This window comes from Clytia hemisphaerica, unplaced genomic scaffold (assembly GCF_902728285.1).
Source record: "Clytia hemisphaerica strain Z4C2 unplaced genomic scaffold, Clytia hemisphaerica genome assembly, whole genome shotgun sequence".
NCBI classification, from domain to species: Eukaryota; Metazoa; Cnidaria; class Hydrozoa; order Leptothecata; family Clytiidae; genus Clytia; species Clytia hemisphaerica.
In genome coordinates this window covers 251,982-271,749 of record NW_027104207.1, presented here as the reverse complement: position 1 = coordinate 271,749, position 19,768 = coordinate 251,982, and the positions used below count along the sequence as shown (strand labels likewise).

General features: G+C 34.4%; 1 protein-coding gene across 1 annotated transcript; it reads right to left on the bottom strand.

Annotated features, from left to right (window-relative positions):
* Window positions 1-7,867: 7,867 nt before the first annotated feature.
* LOC136815452 (protein unc-119 homolog B-like) lies at window positions 7,868-18,889 on the bottom strand. The gene is made up of 4 exons (XM_067071908.1): window positions 18,602-18,889; window positions 11,529-11,748; window positions 9,859-10,031; window positions 7,868-9,170 (listed from the first exon to the last, which is right to left on the bottom strand). The coding sequence occupies exons 1-4, from the start codon at window positions 18,768-18,770 to the stop codon at window positions 9,064-9,066; spliced, it is 669 nt and encodes a 222-aa protein (XP_066928009.1). The 5' UTR covers window positions 18,771-18,889; the 3' UTR covers window positions 7,868-9,063.
* Between the last annotated feature and the right edge of the window lie 879 nt (window positions 18,890-19,768).

Genomic DNA, 19,768 nt, shown 5'->3' with positions numbered 1-19,768 from the left:
AAACGCTTCAATCTCGCGTAGGCTTAGGGTTCAAGACTAGAACCCCCAATACGAGACATGCCTGACCGAAAAAAATCACCATCATCAATTTTGCTAATTGTCAGAATGGTTTACTCACTGGAAATACGCAACTTTTTGAGGCTTTGTTTTTTTTTTGGTTGTGCTTCATTTTAAAAATAACGAAGATGAAAAGTTACCATCAATCTCGCGAGTAAAAGAAGGTATTCCGACTAGTCTACAAAAACTGCGCTCGTTGGCGAATAGAATATCTCGCAAATTAATGCATAAAACTGACGAAATCATTTCTTTTTTATGCTTAATTGACGCTGACAAAAGAAAAACTAATGTCAGCCTTGTTTCGTCGTGGGTTAAGAGAAAGATCAACCTCTCGCTCATGAAATCGCTGGTATACTGTGTCCGAGGAACCAGACACCCATGGTATCGAGACAATTATATTGTCTCTTCATGCTCAAATGACACTGATGCTTCGGAAGTGAGCTCAGCCTTCAATTAGAATATAATATATATATTTCGCCTATGATAGGATTATTTGTTTGTTAAAAAAAATATCATTTTTTTTTGCTAGCTCGTGTTAGCCAGTCAACCGTGGTCCTGGCAAATATATATATTTATCATCAGTAAAAAAAAAAAAAAAAAAAAAAAAATTGCGCAATCAACGAAGCGCTAGAAAAACGCCCACTGAAAATTGAAACTAGAAATTTATTGAATATTTCACTGATGAAGTATCAAACTTTTTGTTTTTTGTAATTATTATAAATTCATAGTTTTTAAATAATATTTTTTGAAAGTCAAAGCACAATTAAAGTGAATTTAAGATGATTGGGTGGATATTGGGCGAACAGGCGTTTTGCACGTGGTACGCCCAATCGCGCCCGCAGGAAAGTTCCAATCTTTAATTATCGGGAAATTGGGGAAACAGGTTCACCACGTGGATAAAAAACATACAAACAGAAGGTTTTCAAACAGATTTATTCAGATAAAGCTTTAAGAGGTTCATTACTGGTGGAGTTTAAAACTTACATAACCAAAAACGAAAGTTGTTGGAAAGGAAAGAGTAAACGCAAGACAGAAGGTTTGGTTGAATTGATCAGGTATGTTTTTATTCTATCCGAACTAATGTTATAAAAGACCAAGGAGGCCCTGACTGGACGAGAATAAAATACGGGGGCGCTTTATTATGTAATATTAATTCATTTTTTTGCGGAACGACCGTTTTGAGGGCGCGAAGCGCCCGAATAGGGAGTGTAGCATCCTTTCTCTAGATCTGCGCGTGGCGTAAAAAATCTGTATATGTACAAAAATTTCTGAAAATGAGCCGGTGGAATGGCGAAATATCGACTTTGCTTCGTGTTGGATGGGGTTAAGATTAGTTTAGCACTATTTGAAGTATTTGTTTCATAAATTACTTATTTTAATAGAATATAATCTATGTTTTGAGTATTATAATGTAAGATCTTTTATGAAAATTGCAACTTTTGTACAAATAATAGTAATAGTACCAAAACTTTATCTCCTTTGCTTTTTTCCCCCTTCTTCCAGATGTCTGGGCCCAGTCTTTTTTCTGCGTTTCATTTTCAAAACAACAAAGATGGCCCTGAAAACCAACGAATCTCTTCGGTTTTTGAGGTGCACTTTTAGACTGATTATGCCCCATTGAAAGGTAAATCTTCATTTTTTTTCACCTTTATAGTTTCAACTACCTTTGGAATGTTACATTAGTACTTTTTCTTTGTGTTGACTTTTTTGTATTAAATTGGATTTCATCTCACATAACAAAATATTTTTTTCTCGGGCATGTGTTTCATGGCACATGGATATCATATGGCCATGTTTTCTTTCCACAGGCTTATTTTTATTCATATGATGGGTCGTGTGTTTATTCCATTTTACTCTAACTATAACTATTTTCATCTCTTCTGTCTTCAGGGTTCAGGTGAAGGAGCTTGATTGATGTGATGGGTGACTTTTAACTACCGATCAGCCAACTGGCTGAATCAGCAGTGTTTCAGAGTTTTGGTGGGTGAACGTGCACAACAAAGGAGCAGCATAAAACCAAAATATACATAGCATTATGACTGTATGAACAGATTGTGATTGATGGAGAATTTTATAAAATGGTCCTGCTGAATATATATTGTGCCAGTCCAGTATCATGTTATTCCGTGCAATGTTTACGAGACAAAAGAGAAGACTGTACTGGGAAGCAGAATCAAAATGATAATTACTAGTTGCTATTTTCGTCATTGAAGATCTCTTCAATACTTATTCGATAATGGAATCATTTTGATTTGGCTTGATTGATTGTTGATTCCATATTATCGCTTGCTGACTCTCGAGAGATTTTTGTTTAACATTGGAGCTTGATCATCATCAATTAGAATAATGCCAATTTATATTTGTACGATAAAGTGATAACAAAAGCATGATTGATGACTTTAGCCCAAAAGACAACTTAAATGATAAAAGTACCTATATGTTACTTTTGATGGGGTCGTTGTAAAACATGGATTAGCTCCATGGAGTACTCCAATGGAGTACCTAATGGAGTACCCCCTAAAATACCTGTCAGAGCGATGAATATCACAAATTTGATAATCAACCTTTTCCACCAGCTGTAAACCTAGTGAGGGCTGTACTGAGAAATATTGCCCGAGGTCAAGTAACGACCGAGCTTGCGAGGTTGTTGCGTTGACCGAGGGCAATATTTTCAGTATAGCCCGAAAAAAAACGGTCATTATTGTATTTGTTAACCGTTTCCTTCAGCTTCGATTGATTTTTAGCGCTTTATCCAGGAAAAATAGCGAAATAAAGCGAAAAAAACAAGCGAAAAGAGATAAAAAATTGTTATAATTTCTGACGTCAGAAATAAAAAATGAGAGAAATGATGTCAACGCATTGTTCATTTTCCTTTGAAAAAGTGACGTCACAATGAATTTCCTAACGACGGGCAACTCTGGACAATGTAGGCCCGTCGTCATGCAAAAAGAACCAATTGCATTGCGCAAAAAGTCATGTAGCCCGCTTCGAAAAAGTAACCGGTTAACAATTTATAATAATACATATAATATCAGTGTAATTGTATATAGTATTATGTGTTATATTATATATGTAACACCAGTAGGGCACTAGAGCTTTCTTAAGCAATATTTTTCTTTTGTGAAAATATTGTGACAATCATAGAATACATAGCTTATCAACCCATTTCCAAAAGGAATTTTTATCATACTCAATATGATGCAGGTAGTATGACTGGATATGAAATGGCAGTTGGGGACAGTCTGTGTGAGAGAGGTTACAGAGGGGTTTTAGAGCATTAAATTATTCATTGTCATTTTATTGACAAAATACACTTCAATAAAAAAATAATAAGAGAATCACAATAAATGGACTCCGCCAACTTATTTCTTTGATATGACAGTTTCATACTCAATGTGATGCAGATGACATGAAAGGATATAAAAAGAGACCAACATGAAAGCCACATTCTTGCTACAGAGTGGTTTAAGAGCAAATACAAAATTATACAGGTCTTTATTTTCCTCTCGCGGCGATCTAAAATCTGGTCTGCAATATTTTTAGAGTACTCCAATAGGTACTCCATTGGAGTACTCCATGGAGCTACTCCATGTTTTACAACGACCCCTTTTGATGCTAGCTCTAATATATTTTCAAACAAGATATCTTTCACAAAAAAGTGTTTTTTACTGGCGCGAATCAACTTATATTTTCATAAACTCTTTGACGTGAGATTGTAGATAACGCTTGTTATTATTACCGCCTAATAAATAGTAATGGCATTAATTTAATATACTTATATGAATTATAGAAGTTTTTGAATTTTATTCTGCAAGGCAAGGTTCTTGAAAAAATTAGTTTGGACTGGTTTGGATTGATTTTATAAAAGAGGTAGCACATTTTGAGAGATTGTATACTAGGTTCTAATGGCTGAAAAGCTCAAGATCATCTTTCAAACTACGCACTATTTTCTTTTAAATTTTGAAGGGAAATGTATAATATAATTTTTGAATTATTGATAAATCTGTCTTTGTAAAAGTTTTATAGAGAGCTAAGTAATTGTGTCAAAAACTCACAAAAAGATGGGATAAAAGTCTTTCAATTTATTCAGATAAACTACCAGCCTACTAAAGCCTAATGTAATATCTTTGTTGTGGTCATTCAGCCATTGCACAAGAAACATGTGTGTTCTTTTTTGTCACTTGCACTCTTTTTTATAAGAACCAGTAAATTTTTTTAAAAGTTTGGCTGTCCTTTTTTGCACTTTGAGCCTGAAATTGTTTTTGAATTGCTCAAAACCTGGCGTATTTAATTTTTGTGCCTCGTATTGTAAAATTGTAAAATTCTTATAAAAAAGAAAGAGTTGAGTTGGAAAACATTATCAATAAAAGTTTGACTTGTAAAGATAATTTGTTAGTGTCGAAATTTCTTCGCTTTGCGAAAACGGAACGGTCGTTCCGCAACCCCTTTTATGTTGATTATGTTTTCACAATACACTGTTTAACAGTGACGACTGCGCATGTATCCGAACAATTTTCTATTGTTTTAATTTTGGCGACCACTGGAAACTTCACTATCACCAGCGCTCTCCCCCGTAAAAAATGGTAGGTAAACATCCAGTTCTCATAAGAAAACCCAGCAGGGAAATGTTAGGTAAAGAACTCCTTTTAAATATAACTTCTTTTCGTCTAGATGAATTTTTGTGAAATTTTCAGGAGAGAAACACAAAATTGTCATTAATATCATGTTCAAATATCTAAAACATTCTCTTTAAAGGAAAGAAAAAAATTGGCAATGTTTACATTTCTCTAACCTTCCACAGTACTAAAATGAGCATTTTTACCTACCACCTCTACGGTGGAGATGGCGAGACTGTTAAACGATGTATTGCGAAATGAATTTTTGATTTTTTAATTAAGGAAATATAATGTAATATATTAAGTGAACAAAAAAGTAAAATCAATACAGTTTGTTCGATATTTCGTGGCGATAATATTTACAACGTTAAAACAGTACAATAAAATTGATGAAAAAAACAAAAACTGTGGGGAATAATCGTCGAAAACAATAAAACTACAAATTAAACAAAAAAGGTTTTGAATTAGCACAAGAAACGCAGTGGAAATTAAAACGGAAAATTAAATGCTTGTGTTCCCTTCTCGTTTATTCAGGACAAAAAGCAAAACAAAGAGAAATTACGGAAAAAAACATGGGAACACCTGATACTAGTAGAGCACACAACTGTGCTGTAGGCATGCCAGTAGGTCATACCAAGCAGTCCAAAGAAGGGCGTTCTCCCAAAAACGACAGGTCATAACCAAATGACCGCAGTATAAGTTCAATACTAGCATCAATTATCCCCAGAAAACTAAGGAGTTTAAAACTAAGGAGTTTTAAGGAGTTTTGTAAAAAAATGGCCTAATCCGGAACAACAACCTCACGATTGTTCAACCCGTGAGGAAGGAACGTATTAAGTTTATATTGCCAAAAACGTCCTCTCTTCCTGACATCTTCCAGTGTAGACCTAAAGCTCTAAAACAGCATCTAATAACATGAAAATCAGAATATGATTCTTCAATGGGAATCAAAACTATAAAGTGCACTTACAAACATCAATTTGTCAGATCTAACAAAATTAATGACCCCACTGTCATCATTGACAATAAAACAAACAATTTTCTGTCAAGAGCCTTGTAAACATTCCAACAACTTCCATCGAAATGATCTATCACAGCTCAGTCTACCATTTTTAGCGCGGTCCGAAGATTGAGCCGCGAACCCTCCGCGAACTCCTGCACGGGTGAAAAACTTCAATCTGTCAATCATTTTCTCAAGCGAAGAGTACGCGAAGCGATTCTAGCTTTACGATAGTGCCGCGGGTCATCAATGGATAGTATTCAATTATCATTATCCCTTTATTTTCATTCCTAGAACTTTTGCAAAAAAAAGGAAAAATAGAAAAGTTTTATTTTTTACTGCTCTATTCACATACTGAATTTGAAAGATCTTCTATGTGGCGTTTTTTTGCAAACTTCAAAAAACTGATTTTTGTCCCGCCTTTGCGGGACTTTGGCTTAAGTGCTTGAGTGCAGCATAGGGTACAAAGTCCAAACATGCGTTTCCCGTAATTTTTGTGTGAAGAGTTAGGTCTATACTGTCTTCAAGGCTATTTCCCTGGTCAATAAGAGACGACCCACGACATGGCCCGAACATGTTCGGGCCTCTTGATTAATATTTTTTTTAAATGGCCCGCGCGTGGCCCGCGCAGTTTCGGACCATGTTCGGGCCAGATTTTCGAAAACTTGCTACGATCGCGCGTGTAATTTCAGGACTATTTATAGACCTTTTTTCAAAGAGGACGTCCTGTTGAATTATTATGTAGTCCAGCCATAAAAGTAATGATAGAGCCATGCATAATTACTGTATCATGCATATTGTAATAATTATGCATGGTTTTATCATTGCTTTTCTGCTGGACTACAACATTATTATTCAACAGGGTGGCCACTTTGAAAAAAGGTCTATTAATTCTGACTTTGGGCTTAACCTATAAGCTGTACTTGAATATAAAGTCTGACATACATTATGATATATATTATGATATATTATTTTATGGAATAAAATAGAAGATGAATAAAGCTTCCATACCATACCACCAATGACCAACTCCATCTGCTAAAATTTTCTGGGGTTTGTTGATTGCCTTTGTAGTTTGCACCGTTATTGAGGAAGCTGATATTGCAGCACAAGATTGAAATCAAAACAATAATAATGCGCATGCGTCGTCATACACCATTTACGCCCACAGATTTATAAAGCCCGCTGAAGGGCGAGATGGCGTGTTTTTGCTTAATCTGGCACCCGCTGTAGAAATTTTCTTACGACACGCTAAAGCTCTGAAGGTCGGGAAAATTTTCAACATCTGGAAGGTTTACATTACGGAATTTTGCGAAACCGCGTCAAGAATCTTGCAGCGGGAGGTCTGGTAACCCAGCCCTCGTTTTCGGGGATTGTCGGGTCCAACCAAAATATTTATGACTTCACGCGCAAGGGCTGTTGAACCCGACTGAGGATGCGGCACATCGAAGGCCGACTATCATTCCTCTCCGATGGGAAATTGGCCCGCTCCCTTTAGAGCTTTAGCGTGGGCGACCGCCAATCTGCCATCGAAATATCAGATAAGTTTTGGCTGAAAAGTGCCGTATTTCGGTAGGAAATCCTAACGAGGTAACGTGACATTACAATACAATAGAATATTAGCGCTTGATCAATCAGGAGCTTCTCGGATTTTCGAAATCAATAGCATATATTTTTTGCGATATTCAATTTATTTTGCTTGGCAATCTTGCCATCTAGCCCTTCGGGCTTTACAGAATAAATCTGTGTTTTCGTCCCATGCCATCCCCGCTGCACCACCACCAAAGCATCGGGTTTTGTTTTTTGTTTCACAACCAGGGCGCTTGCAGACTATTTCTCCTTAATGTTAATTAGAAAAATCATATTAATTTATTTCTGATTGAAGAAGATCGGCGTCAATAGCGCTGTGAGTCGACCATAATTGTTTGGGCAATTTAATAGTTTTATTTTATTTTGGCGCCCCGTATTAAAAAGAAATGCGAGCGTAGCGCAGAAAATCTTTTAGGTATTTTTTCCCTTTTTGACTGAAGATTTTAAGGTGTGAAAAGCAAAGGGTCGGCTGCTTGTCTTTCGCCCCCCCCCCACAAAATAATCGGCCGCTGGGGGGGGGGGCTGTCACCACGCTACTGATCCGCGTGCTCAATCTTCTTTAGTGACATGCAAAGATGCATGCTAAATTTTTCTCAAGAACACATCACAGGGTGTTTTACTTTTATCTTTACACACATAAAAAAGGAATCCTAAAAATCAATATTTTACAATTTTTTATACTTTTCTCAATATTCAAAATTAATTTACCAAATCACAATATTGACTAAAAATTTCTACCCCTAAAGAGATCATCCAAAAAAACTAACTACTGCATAGGATGGGTAATTTCGATTGAAAGCATGAGTTAAATATGACTTTTCAAAGGAATTTTTTTTTCACTTTTTACTAAGTATTGTGTCGTTGTCATTTTTAATTATTCTGCTTAAACAGATTCCTCATCCAAGCTGTTGGTAATTTCTGAGTGGTCTCTTGTTTCCCTGACGAATCACAACTATGAACTATCGAAAAAATGATTAACATCAAAGGTCTTCCACTTTCCATAAAGTTATCAGACGGTTTCAAAATTCAATTCTTTTAAAATTTTGCTAACGCTAAATTTAATATTAATTACTGATTGACATGAGAGCTATCCGAATGTTAAAAATCGGATTATGGCACATATTACGAGTTTACTGACTGTGACGGTGTGACCTCTCGACCTTTTGAGGTGGTTTAAGTTTCATTAAGATAAACATATTTTGGCTTAAATAAAAGCAGTGCTGTATGTGCATATTATCTTATTATATTGACTAAAAATATCATATCAAACTAAGTCTTAGATTTTAATAGCCAGTAGGACGTGACCATCTTACAAGAGGTTTACAACAACGAACCACTTTTTAGCAAACAAATCATAGTTTATCCAAGAAAAATAATAACCATATTTCCAGCAATGTACATATCTGACCAGACAACAATAAATTTCTGTCTAAACAACACCACCTCGAAATTTCCTTTTTTCGAGTCATTCACAAATAGATATTTTTGTATCTCAAAAACAAATGTTTTCATATGAAAAATAACGCTGGTATTCTCTCTATATTACATGTCGCACAATCAATTTCAAGTGCTTGGATTTCATGAAGAAAGAGTAAATAATCAAGTCCGCTCCAAAAGTATGTAGACAGATTTCATTTTTGTATTGAGTTTGTGTAGGTATAAAACGAGTAATATTAAGGGATATAAACAGAGCGTTTACCCTTTGCACTTTACAGAAAGAAATTTTTTTCAACTGTATGTACTATAGTAACATTCAGCTGAAAACTGTCTACGTACTTTTAAGGGTAGCATTCTCAATATTTATCCGTCGTACGCATAATCCGCTTTGTTATGCATTACTAGTTCATTATTGACGAAATAAAAACTGTCCGATCGTGTCTCGTAAGGATGGTCAACCATGTCTTTGACTGAAAAAGAAAATAGCAAATAACCATTTTATATACCTTATTGGAACTAATTTTCGCGGGAACTAATTTTCGCGGTCGAAAAAAAATTTCCGAAAAATTGCATTTCGCGGGTTTTAATTTTCGCGGTTTTTTCCATTCAGGAATTTTCGCGGGTTTTAATTTTCGCGCTTTTGCCTTTTTTTGGACAAATTTCTTTCATTTTCCTAGGGATTTTCCAAATTTTTCGATAAAATTAGAAAAAATTGTATTTCGCGGGAATTAATTTTCGCGGTTTTCGACTCTCAAATATTTTCGCGGGTTCAAATTTTCGCGATTTTGACGAAAAACCGCGAAAAACGCTAAAATTAAAACCCGCGAAAATTAGTTCCAATAAGGTATTTACATTATTTATATACGAACTGCTTTTTATAAGCTGAACACTTTCAAGCCCTTCAAGCCATAACACGTACCCCCTTTCCTTAAGGAGGCAGTGGAGATAGTACTCTTTCAAAAACCGAGGAAGGGGGTAGTAATTTGCATTTCCAAAGAATTGCAATAAGTATTCTCCTTTTTAAGAGGAGATAGAAGGCTTGGATTCTAACATAAAACGATTCTTGTGAGTATCGACTTAAAATGTATTAAAAAGTCAAGAAGCACCTTAAAAGTTTTTAAAAACATCAAACTGTGTATAATCGGACAGAATACTTACTTTGTGATTCTGGGATTTTTGGAAATTCGTAAATGTGTTCGCATGAGTTTTTACTGTTGGGCATACAAAATCCGAATGTGAAATCAAAACTCTTCAACAGTTGATCTTTGAAATAATGGCGCTCAACCATACGGAAATTCTCCACAGGTTTGGGTCCAACTGAAAACTCGACGCTGAAAACAAACAATCTTTTTTTTTTCAGCTGGTAAATGGTCAAGTTTACTTTGCATTTTTAACTACGTTCAGATAAGCAGAGTTAAAAGAAAAATCACTTGGTAGAAATAAGATTTTATATTCTAAATTTGTGTTTCAAATATTTAAAAAAAATAAACTTCAATAGATGATTTATATTATGATAGTTCATAGAGGGTCTTAGATTTAAATTGAATTTTGCCCTCTAAACTACCACCGTGCAAAGCTTCATCAGTAAGTCGTAAGTGTGCGATCAAAGTCGGCAGTGACCCGAACGCTCCTCTTCCGAAAGCTATCTACCCGAAGGAAGGGAAGGGTGACACTTTTTCTTCCTGGATTGCTCCACTTAGGATCATGTTCAAAAATAGTGTGACATTTAGTGAACTCAAAAATTGACAAAAATATAGTATTTCTTGAATAACTTGGGAAATATTTCAAATATAACGTTGAAATTTTGTATGATGATCGGTAACACAAAGAACATATCATTTTGATGAAAAAAATGGTAAAATGAGTAAAATTTGCGGCTTCTGGTCCAAATATGTCTAAATATGTGTTTTGTCAGCCACCTCAAAGGAGGAAATGGTTTGTATAAAAATAACACTTGTATCGGTAACTAGAGGTATCATATTATCTCAAAACAAATAAAGGAGCAACATTTTGAAACTGGTTGGTTTCAAAAAGCCACCAGTATTGTCAGCCACATAACGACTCATAGCTTATCTTGAAATATCTTGTAACCTAGTAAGCCACTTAATTTCGCTCCAAAACAATTGGAAAGGTTAATCATTCTACTTATCCTTGGTGAAAAAATAAACTGTTAGCCACCAAAAATACTCATTTTATTAACATAATTGTCAGCCACTTTGAAAATGTCACAAAACAGGCCTTCATTTTTGAACACGATCTTAGTTTTTACGTCTTTATTTTATACCGTACTACTTTAATCGTAGAAATTTTAGCGAGACTAATTTTAGCGTATATTATTAGCGAGTCAGGAAAATCTTGATGTTTTTTTTATTTATTTTAGCGAATCAAGATTTAAAAAAATTTTGCGTGGATAAATTTTAGCGAATACTCGTCTGACAAAAATTTCGCACAGATTAATTCTAGCGAGGGCAATGGTTGTGAAGAAAAAAATAATGCACGAAATGTTTCAAGGGTCAAATCCACCCGAAAATAAGAAACGGAAGGAATATGTTTTTATCGTTATAGAAAAAACCAATAATAATATTTCTTTAATACAAAAATCAATGTAGTCACAATGTCTTTGTAACACATTTCTTGACTGAGAACGGAAAAAATTGAAAATTTTCGCCCCCATCCCTGGTTACTAGTTTTGAAAAAGTTATGAAAATGATAAAAAATGAATTTACTACTGGATTTATTTTAGCGAATCAGTTTTTTCGCGCAGATAAATTTTAGCGATCTATCGATTCGGCGTGTTTTAGATGAAATGAAAATGAGATGAAACTTACGTAGCACCAACAGAATTGAGTCTGAGAAATTCGTCGGTAAATCGGTAGCGTACAAAACGACCTGAATCTGGATCATCCTCATCTACGTCCATCTCAGTATCATGATCTTCATCTTCAGGTTTGGCGATTTCAAAAAGTACGGCAGCCGATTCTATATCTCGAATTTTGAAACGTGTGAATTCGATTTTGTATGGGTTTTTACGGCCGTCAACCAAATAATCTATGAATAAAAGAAAAGGTTATTATATAAGAAGTCCCATTTTGTGATTAATAAAAGGAATTACTTTAAGGGGAATAAACTTGAGCGAATGAGCAAATTTTTTCGAAAACGAGTGAGATTACTGACAAAAGAAGTCAGTGGAAAATTTTTAAAATAAGAATTCTTATCACGAAATTCATTCGCGCTTTTAGAATGATAGCAGAAGATTCTCCAAGACTTTTTTTTTATTTACTTATTTATTTATCTTTTTTTACATAGTCTAGTACCTCTGGCGATATAACGTTAGTTCCTAGCGGGGGGGGACTATATTTTATGTTTAAGTAATGTTTTGTAATATATGTTCGTAGTGTACACGTGTCTTTGTTTTAATAAAGGAAAAAAAGAAGAAAAAAAAAGAGAAGATTTAAATTATTGGAAATTGTAAGTGTGAAACCAAACTAAAAAGCTCATTCTTTGAGAGATAAGCAACCTCTTTTTACCTATTTAAAAAGTATAGTAAACTTTAAGTAATATTGGAAAACCCTTTCTATCACAGTTGTCATTAATTGTTTTACATTTGCTACTCGAAATTCTCATTTTAGACTCTTGGTTCAATTTGACGTTAATTTTTGAGCAAATTAATTTTCTGTCATAACTTTATAAAATATCAATTTCTGACACTTTTACCTTCAGGCGTTCCCTAAAATAGCCTTAGTAAATCTAGTAAAAGTTTTATGTGAAATATTAAAGTTCATAAGAAGAATAGAGCACTTCAAAAAATTTTTTTGGACAAGCACAGAAACAAACATGAATAAATAGATATCCTCGAGATGTTGAAAATTAAGGAAATATATCTATATCTATTTCCTTTTACTAAATTTAAACCAAAACTAAATTGTGGTTTGAATCCGCTAATTGGTGATAATTTTGTTTCAAAATCAACACCCAACTGATAAAAAAAATTCTTTAAAAGTAAAATGAAATTATGAAATCTATCAGAATCTAGACTAGTAGAGTATACTTCAGGCTGAACTTTGCTTTTTGATAGTTTTTATATACAGACCCAAGAAAGTTCCTCGAAACAAAACACAGAAAGTGGTTGGTAAGCTATTTAACTTGGTTGTCACAAGACAATACAATATCAACAGACAAGATACAATGTATTTAACACAAACAACAAAAGTTCATGGATGTAGAAACTAATTGAAAAACTGTTTCTAGCAATAACTGCACAAAAAGGTTTAGGTGACCCTAAGAATTTAGGTCTTTCCCAAATCAAGGTACCACCTACACTAGACTAATACGCTATTCTTCATAGTTTCAACCCTCTCTTTCTAAATGAGGGATGACAGCTTCCAAAAAAACTGAAGGATGATCAGTAATTTCCCTGATAAATAAAGGGGGTCGTTCTAGAAGGACTGTATAGTCTAAAAGTATGAAACCCTCAACTATTCAAAACGGAAACTTAGAACAAAACTCTGCAAAATCACAAAACAAAAGGACAGTGCAAATCAGAAAAAAATTCTAAAATATGAATATCCACAAAAAGGCTATCATGAAATAGAGATCCATCAAAGTACAAAACCAATGATCTAAAATCACATCATGGAAGAATGTAAAGAAGTCGGGATGGAAAGAAGTAATAACTCAATATGAATCAATAGGTACTTTCACAAAACACAAGATCTGCTCCTCAGTGTTGCCAAGCAGTGTAAATTAGACCATCAAAGATAGTAATAAGATGTGTGTTTTGTGAAAATATCGAACGCACGCAATAATATATAGTAAACAAAAACATAAAATCCAGGGAACCTACCAAAGAAACTAAAACAGCATAAAAGAGTACGTTTTCTCCTAGACAAAGTTGCCACACCTTTAATCCGTTTCTGTCACGACGTTGAAGAGAGTATACTAGAAAGGAAAAAACTGGGATTGGATTGTCACTATCTAACCCTGTGGCTCTCGTACACATTTTACAGTTCAAAGAAGAAGATGGGAAGGTTGGAAAACGAATAAGAATTTTTTTAAATTGGACTAGAACCCGGTTTGAAGCCCCCATACCCAGGACCTGCTCACCACAAGAGCTGGTGAACAAGCAAGAGTTGAAACCTTGAAATATGATGAACTATAACTCGTTGAAGACTAGACTACAATGTCAATTCTCAGCACCTGGACGCCACATTTTTTAAATAATGAATATATATTATATTTCTACTAAAAAGTATATTGATATATTATTATTTGTCAGACATTTTCCCTTTCTGTTTGATGCTTAGATGTTTTAGGTAACAAGGAGAGAATCATCAGGTCACACTTTACAACTATATATTTTTGAAATTTAACCCAATAACCTTGACGATAGAAATGTTTGTAAGCTGGGGCCGAATAGTGGGGATCATTTAAGAAGAGGGGGGGGGTCTGACCCCTTTCCACACTATGTTTCTCTTAAAGGGAAAAGTATAGTGAACAGCCAGGCCTGAAACCCCATTTATAACATTATAAAATTTTACTCATTTTAGCAGTTTTTAAGGCATTTGCATATTTTGACCAGATTTGTTTCATTATTTTATTTGAAAAAATGGTTATTTACAGAATAATATAAATTTTAGCTCAATTCAAGCAGGAACTAGATTGAAAAAATGAAAAAATGTAAGCCACTTTTCTACTCTTTTAACATGCAAAAATGTTGCTCTTTTATCTGTTTTGAGATAATATAATACCTCTAGTTATTGATTCAAGTGTAATTTTCAAACTAACTATTCCTTTCATTTGAGGTGGCTGACAAAACACATATTTGGACCTGAAGCCACACATTTTACTCATTTTACCATTTTTCTTATCAGAATACGTTCTATGTGTAAATACCGATTTGGTTATAAATTTTCAACGTTATATTTGAAATATTTCTCAAGTTATTCAAGAAAAACCATATTTTTGTTATTTTTCAATTTCAAAAAATGTCACACTATTTTTGAACACGATCAATGCACTTATTAGCCGCAGGCTAAATTTTTTCACTGTTTGCGAAACATTTTTAGTCTTTTGCGATGTTGTTTGGAAGAAAATGCGAAAGTATCTTCAATTCATTTCTCGAGAAAAGCGAAGTTAGATTTGAAGTAAGAGATTATAGACAAAGCAAAGTATAGTGAAGTTTTGAAGTAACGAGTTTTAGATAAAGCAATGGATAAACGAGTGAATAAAGTTGCGAGTTTATAAAGCAATAGATAAACGAATGAATGAAGTAGCAAATTGACAAGTTGATAAAGCAATAGATAGACGAATGAATAAAGTAGCGAAGTGGCAAGTTTATAAAGCAATAGATAAACAAATGTGTGTAGCAAAATAGGCGTTTTCTTATAATTTTTTAACTTCGCATTTTTGAGTTGGGAAATCTTTTTGGGTCGCTAAATCTAAAATTCACTTCGCATTTTGCGAAGTGCGAAGCTATAATTCGAACCCTGGAGTCGTTAAATCATCAAATTTGAATCAATTCAGGGGCCTCTACGATATTGGTTTCTCCAAAAGACCCTCAACCTCTACCAGTAGCACCATAACTTAATTTTTGTCATCTGCACCCAATCAGCAAAATGCTTTTAAGAAACACAGTAGCAAATTAGCAAAACTTCCTTGCTTCCTTTTTTGAACCTTTTCAAAAACAACTATACATAGATTTAATTAAAATAAATACTGATCAACGTATATTCATTCAGCACTTAAAAATACCCCCTTTCCATGTTTAATTTATTCTACCTTGGATTATAACTGATGATATCTTTAAAAAACCTTTGTCCGCCATTAACCCACAAAGGATTGTTTTTCCCCAAACAATTCATAATGAAAGCTTATCTAAGTTGTACTTGAGGTTGATGAATTTATACCGTTTATCATATATTTCAGTGGCATTTTTCCAAAGGTAATTGGCAAAATTTTTGAAAAGGCGATTGAAAAAATATTTACAGCGCTGATGTGACAAAATATGCACACCATTGATTATGATATCATTCATTAGTGGTTTCAATTTTGATTCAATGCTTGTTAAAAAAAAATTGAATAATAGTAAATAGCTTTTTTATTGTGAAATTTTGAAATACAAGCAAAAGATAATCAAAGGTGCGGAAAGGTGAGCCAATGACAAAATCTTGAGTCAAGATTTCAAGAACAACAACAAAAAATCAGTTTCCTTTTCAATAAGTACTGTAGGAAAAAATTCATCTAGGTTAGCTATATCCAAATGAAGGGATGGTTTTTTATTCAACACATTTACAGGTTTATTTTTCAGCTTTAATCCTACTCAGACAATGACCCAACAATTGTTCTGTTGATGAAAAAATAAAATTTTCCATCTTCTTTTTCCTTCCTCAGCCTCCAGCTTTTCAAAACAACAATACATATGCTTTCTTTTTATTTTGTAAAATAAAATTTACAAATTCAAAAGTGTTTTTATTACCGCTTGAGTCATCATTTGTGATGTTGTTTTGAGGGGCGTCGTAATCTATTTAGACCACCTTTGCCCAAGTTTTATTACCGCTTGAGTCAATACAACAACTTTGTAAACGTAGGGAGCACCATCTTTTTTTAACGCTTGGAATGTGCTTATTTTCTGGTCACTTCTTAATACATTGCAGGATTTAATATGACCGCCATAAGGCCAACAACTCTGCCCAGTTGTCTGGGCGATCGAAATGAAAATAGGGAGTTGTATATGCACACAACCTCTTGGCGCCTAGAGCAAGCACTAACGATAAGTAATAAGGATGGGGAAACCAGGTCCTAAGCGTACGAATCGCTTTGATCACGTTTAACTTGAAGCATAATAAAGTTGTAAAATTTTAATGATGAACTTCTTGTTTGATAGATGAACTTGTTCGATGAGAACTGATGAGAATAAAACCAAGAATTTCATTAAAGGTTTGTTTTAACTATTTGGTAGATCCAGTGTCGAGATAAGACGCATGTCAAGGTTAGACGAATCTACGGTACCCTCAACTGCTCTAACTTGGAACTAACTGACAAAACATGGGACAGCAATTTGGCCAGCCTTTCACCAATCCTCCAAAGTCATTTGATCTGAGTTAATGAACGGCGTATTAAAAAATAGACAATTCCTCTTTCGCACCGAGTACCGTAGAGTCGTTTAATATCGACATGCGTCTTGTTATTTCGACATAGCTGTAGGCTGGTCTTTGAAATAAAAAATCAAACATAAACAAATACATACCAAAGTTATCAATCAATCACTAAATTGTACTCTCCCTATCACGTCACAGATTGTTGAAATGTAAGAAACGTGAAGTGGGTTTTATTTTCGAAAAGAAAACTTTAACGATGTAGTCACTAAAAGCTAATTAGCATGCTTTCATTCAACGGAACGAAGATATCCAAATCAAAACAACATTTTGCACACAAGGAATTTTTTAGTAGACCTTTTTACCGTGAACCGAAAATAATAAAAAGAACCCGGTTTCCTTTTGAATTTAATGTGACCGGCCTTTTAGCGCCTAGAGCGTGAGAATTATTTTTATCATGTGACTTGAAGCGTAATAAAGTTGTAAAATTTTAATGATGGACACGAGAAAGTTACGAGGAACTTTGCATGCGTTTCTTGCCCTGTGTAAAATACTGATTATAATTTGGCTGTTTTTTTAATTGAAAGGATTGCAATGTTTATTGAACTTCCAGTTTGATGGATGAACTTGTTTGATAAGAATGGTACCAAGAATTTCATTCAAGGTTTGTTTTGATTATTTTACAGATCCGGTGTCAACTTTAGAAGACACATGTCGATATTAGACGATTCTACGATAGGCTTTTAAATTGAAATATGAAAAAATCCTGTTGTGAAAGATGTGCGAGTGTATGCGCACTCTGAAAAATCCATAAAATCTAGCGTCTTATTTTCAGATCTGTTAACTTTACACAGCCGAGGGAGGTCTATGTGCTAAATTTTATTCAGCAATTAAAGTCCAGACGATCTCAATCGAACGGAATCGACGATCGAACCAGTCGAACTAAATAGAACGCAATCGACCGATTGAAATTAGATTGTCGAACGCAATAGAATCTCAATCGAATATTACCACAATTTTCAGATTCGATTGATATTTGATTGCATTCGATTGATTTTCGATTGAGTTCGATTGCGTTCGATCGTCGATTCATTGACCGCCGGATTGTTCATCGTATAATTTCTACGGGAAATCGAAAGTAATTTCATTCGGCTTGTGATGTTTGAGAGCTTGGATGTTGGGAAGCTGCAAGAATAAAGCCAGACGATCTCCATTGAACGGAATCGACGATCGAACCAGTCGAACAACAATCGAACCAATCGAATAATACCCAGAATTCTGAAGTTTGATTGAGATTCGATTGCGTTCGACAATTGAATTTCAATCGGTCGATTGCGTTCGATTTAGTTCGATCGTCGATTCCGTTCGATTGAGATCGTCTGGTAAAGTCGTCCGCTTACATATATCAACTAAATCATAGAAACCAGAGGTTCTTGCTGACATCTTATTGTGGAAAGTGTTAGACATTAAAAAATGACGTTAATGGTTAATTACTTTTGCCAGATGCAGCTTTTCTAGGCACGTCTGTTTTTGTGATATATGAATGACAGAAGATGTGTGGTTGATAAAACTTGGTGGTGGAAGTATCAAAACAAATTTGTTGTCAAAGTGATTTAACAATAAGTAAAAATACTGTCCAGATATCAACAATCTCATTTTTTTACCAACTGTTCCAAGTTAGAGCAGTCAAAATACAATTATGATAGCTGCTTTTAGCTGATCTATACACAAATATTCATTTTCCGAAGCAAACCGAATTGAAGTCAGGCGATGCAACAAGAAACCATAAACCATTCAAAATGACTTACTCTCTGTTGCCCTATCAAGCCTTAGAACGTCATCTACTGTTATTGTATCTTTTTTAAGGAGTTGTTCTTCTGTTAATGTATCCCCTTTCTTTGATTTGGCAACCTGACGACTGAGAAATCCACCACCCTTCTTCTTGCTTTTTGCTGCTGCACTGTCTGATGATGGCATTTTTATTGATTGTCTTTATTAAATAAAACTAAAATTGCAACGTAATAAAGGCAATTTATTATATCGATCCAAACTTCAAACCCCACTTTTAATTTTTACTTCCACTTTTTATTCAAAAAATTACCACTGAGAAATCAGAGTGGCCCGAAAGCTTCCAGGAGATAAACATAAATCAACTGGCAATCAAACTTGATGACGGCAAATGATACAAAAATCAATCGAACCTAAATTCTTTTGTAAATGCCAACTTGGAGTGATCTGTTTTGTAAAATGGTTATCATTTTTTTGCGTCGCTTCTTTATCTATCGGCTCCATCGGGCCGGAAGCTTTACGTTCTCCAAACAAAATTGTTCGATTTTCAAGTCCTATCGAATTCTTTCATGCCAGATTCCATAAATAGTAGAGGGCATTTTGTAAAATCGCTCGACTGTTTTGTTAGAAGCACTTGTTATACATTTTTGGAAAGCTAAGGGGTAGGTAGGGGAGTCGAAATTACTATGTTTCCAATTTTTTTTCGGACAATTTGGTGTGATTTTCGGACAAATATGACGGTCTCAGTCAAAAATCATAGGGTTAAAAATTAATGAAAATTTTAGCTCTAGAAAACGGAGACCTGTTGTATATTTTTGGAAAGCTCTCAAAAATAAGGATTAGAGATATATTGCAAGTATAGGTGATTTCAGTACCTAACTCGAGATATTGAGCTTCAAAAAGCGCAAAAACTGGACAAAATAGCTGTTTCTGGCTGAAAAACACGGTTTTCAAGGGTTAATATCTCGAGTTAGGTACAGAAATCACCTATACTTGCAATATATCTCTAATTTTAATTTCTTGAGAGCTTTCCAAAAGTATACAACAGGTCTCCGTTTTCTCGAGCTAAAATTTTCATTAATTTTTAACCCTATGATTTTTGCCTGAGACCGTCGTATTTGTCCGAAAATCACACCAAAGTGTCCGAAAAAAAATTGGAAACATAGTAATTTCGATTCCCCTACCCC

What these genes read in the sequence shown, in the direction of transcription:
- LOC136815452 (XM_067071908.1), bottom strand. Translation starts at nt 18,770, where the DNA reads ATGCCATCATCAGACAGTGCAGCAGCAAAAAGCAAGAAGAAGGGTGGT. An exon ending in CTCAATTCTGTTGGTGCTAC is followed by an intron (nt 10,032 to 11,528) that starts GTAAGTTTCATC and finishes GTTTGTTTTCAG; the next exon opens with CGTCGAGTTTTCAGTTGGAC. An exon ending in AAAAATCCCAGAATCACAAA is followed by an intron (nt 9,171 to 9,858) that starts GTAAGTATTCTG and finishes TTTCTTTTTCAG; the next exon opens with TCAAAGACATGGTTGACCAT.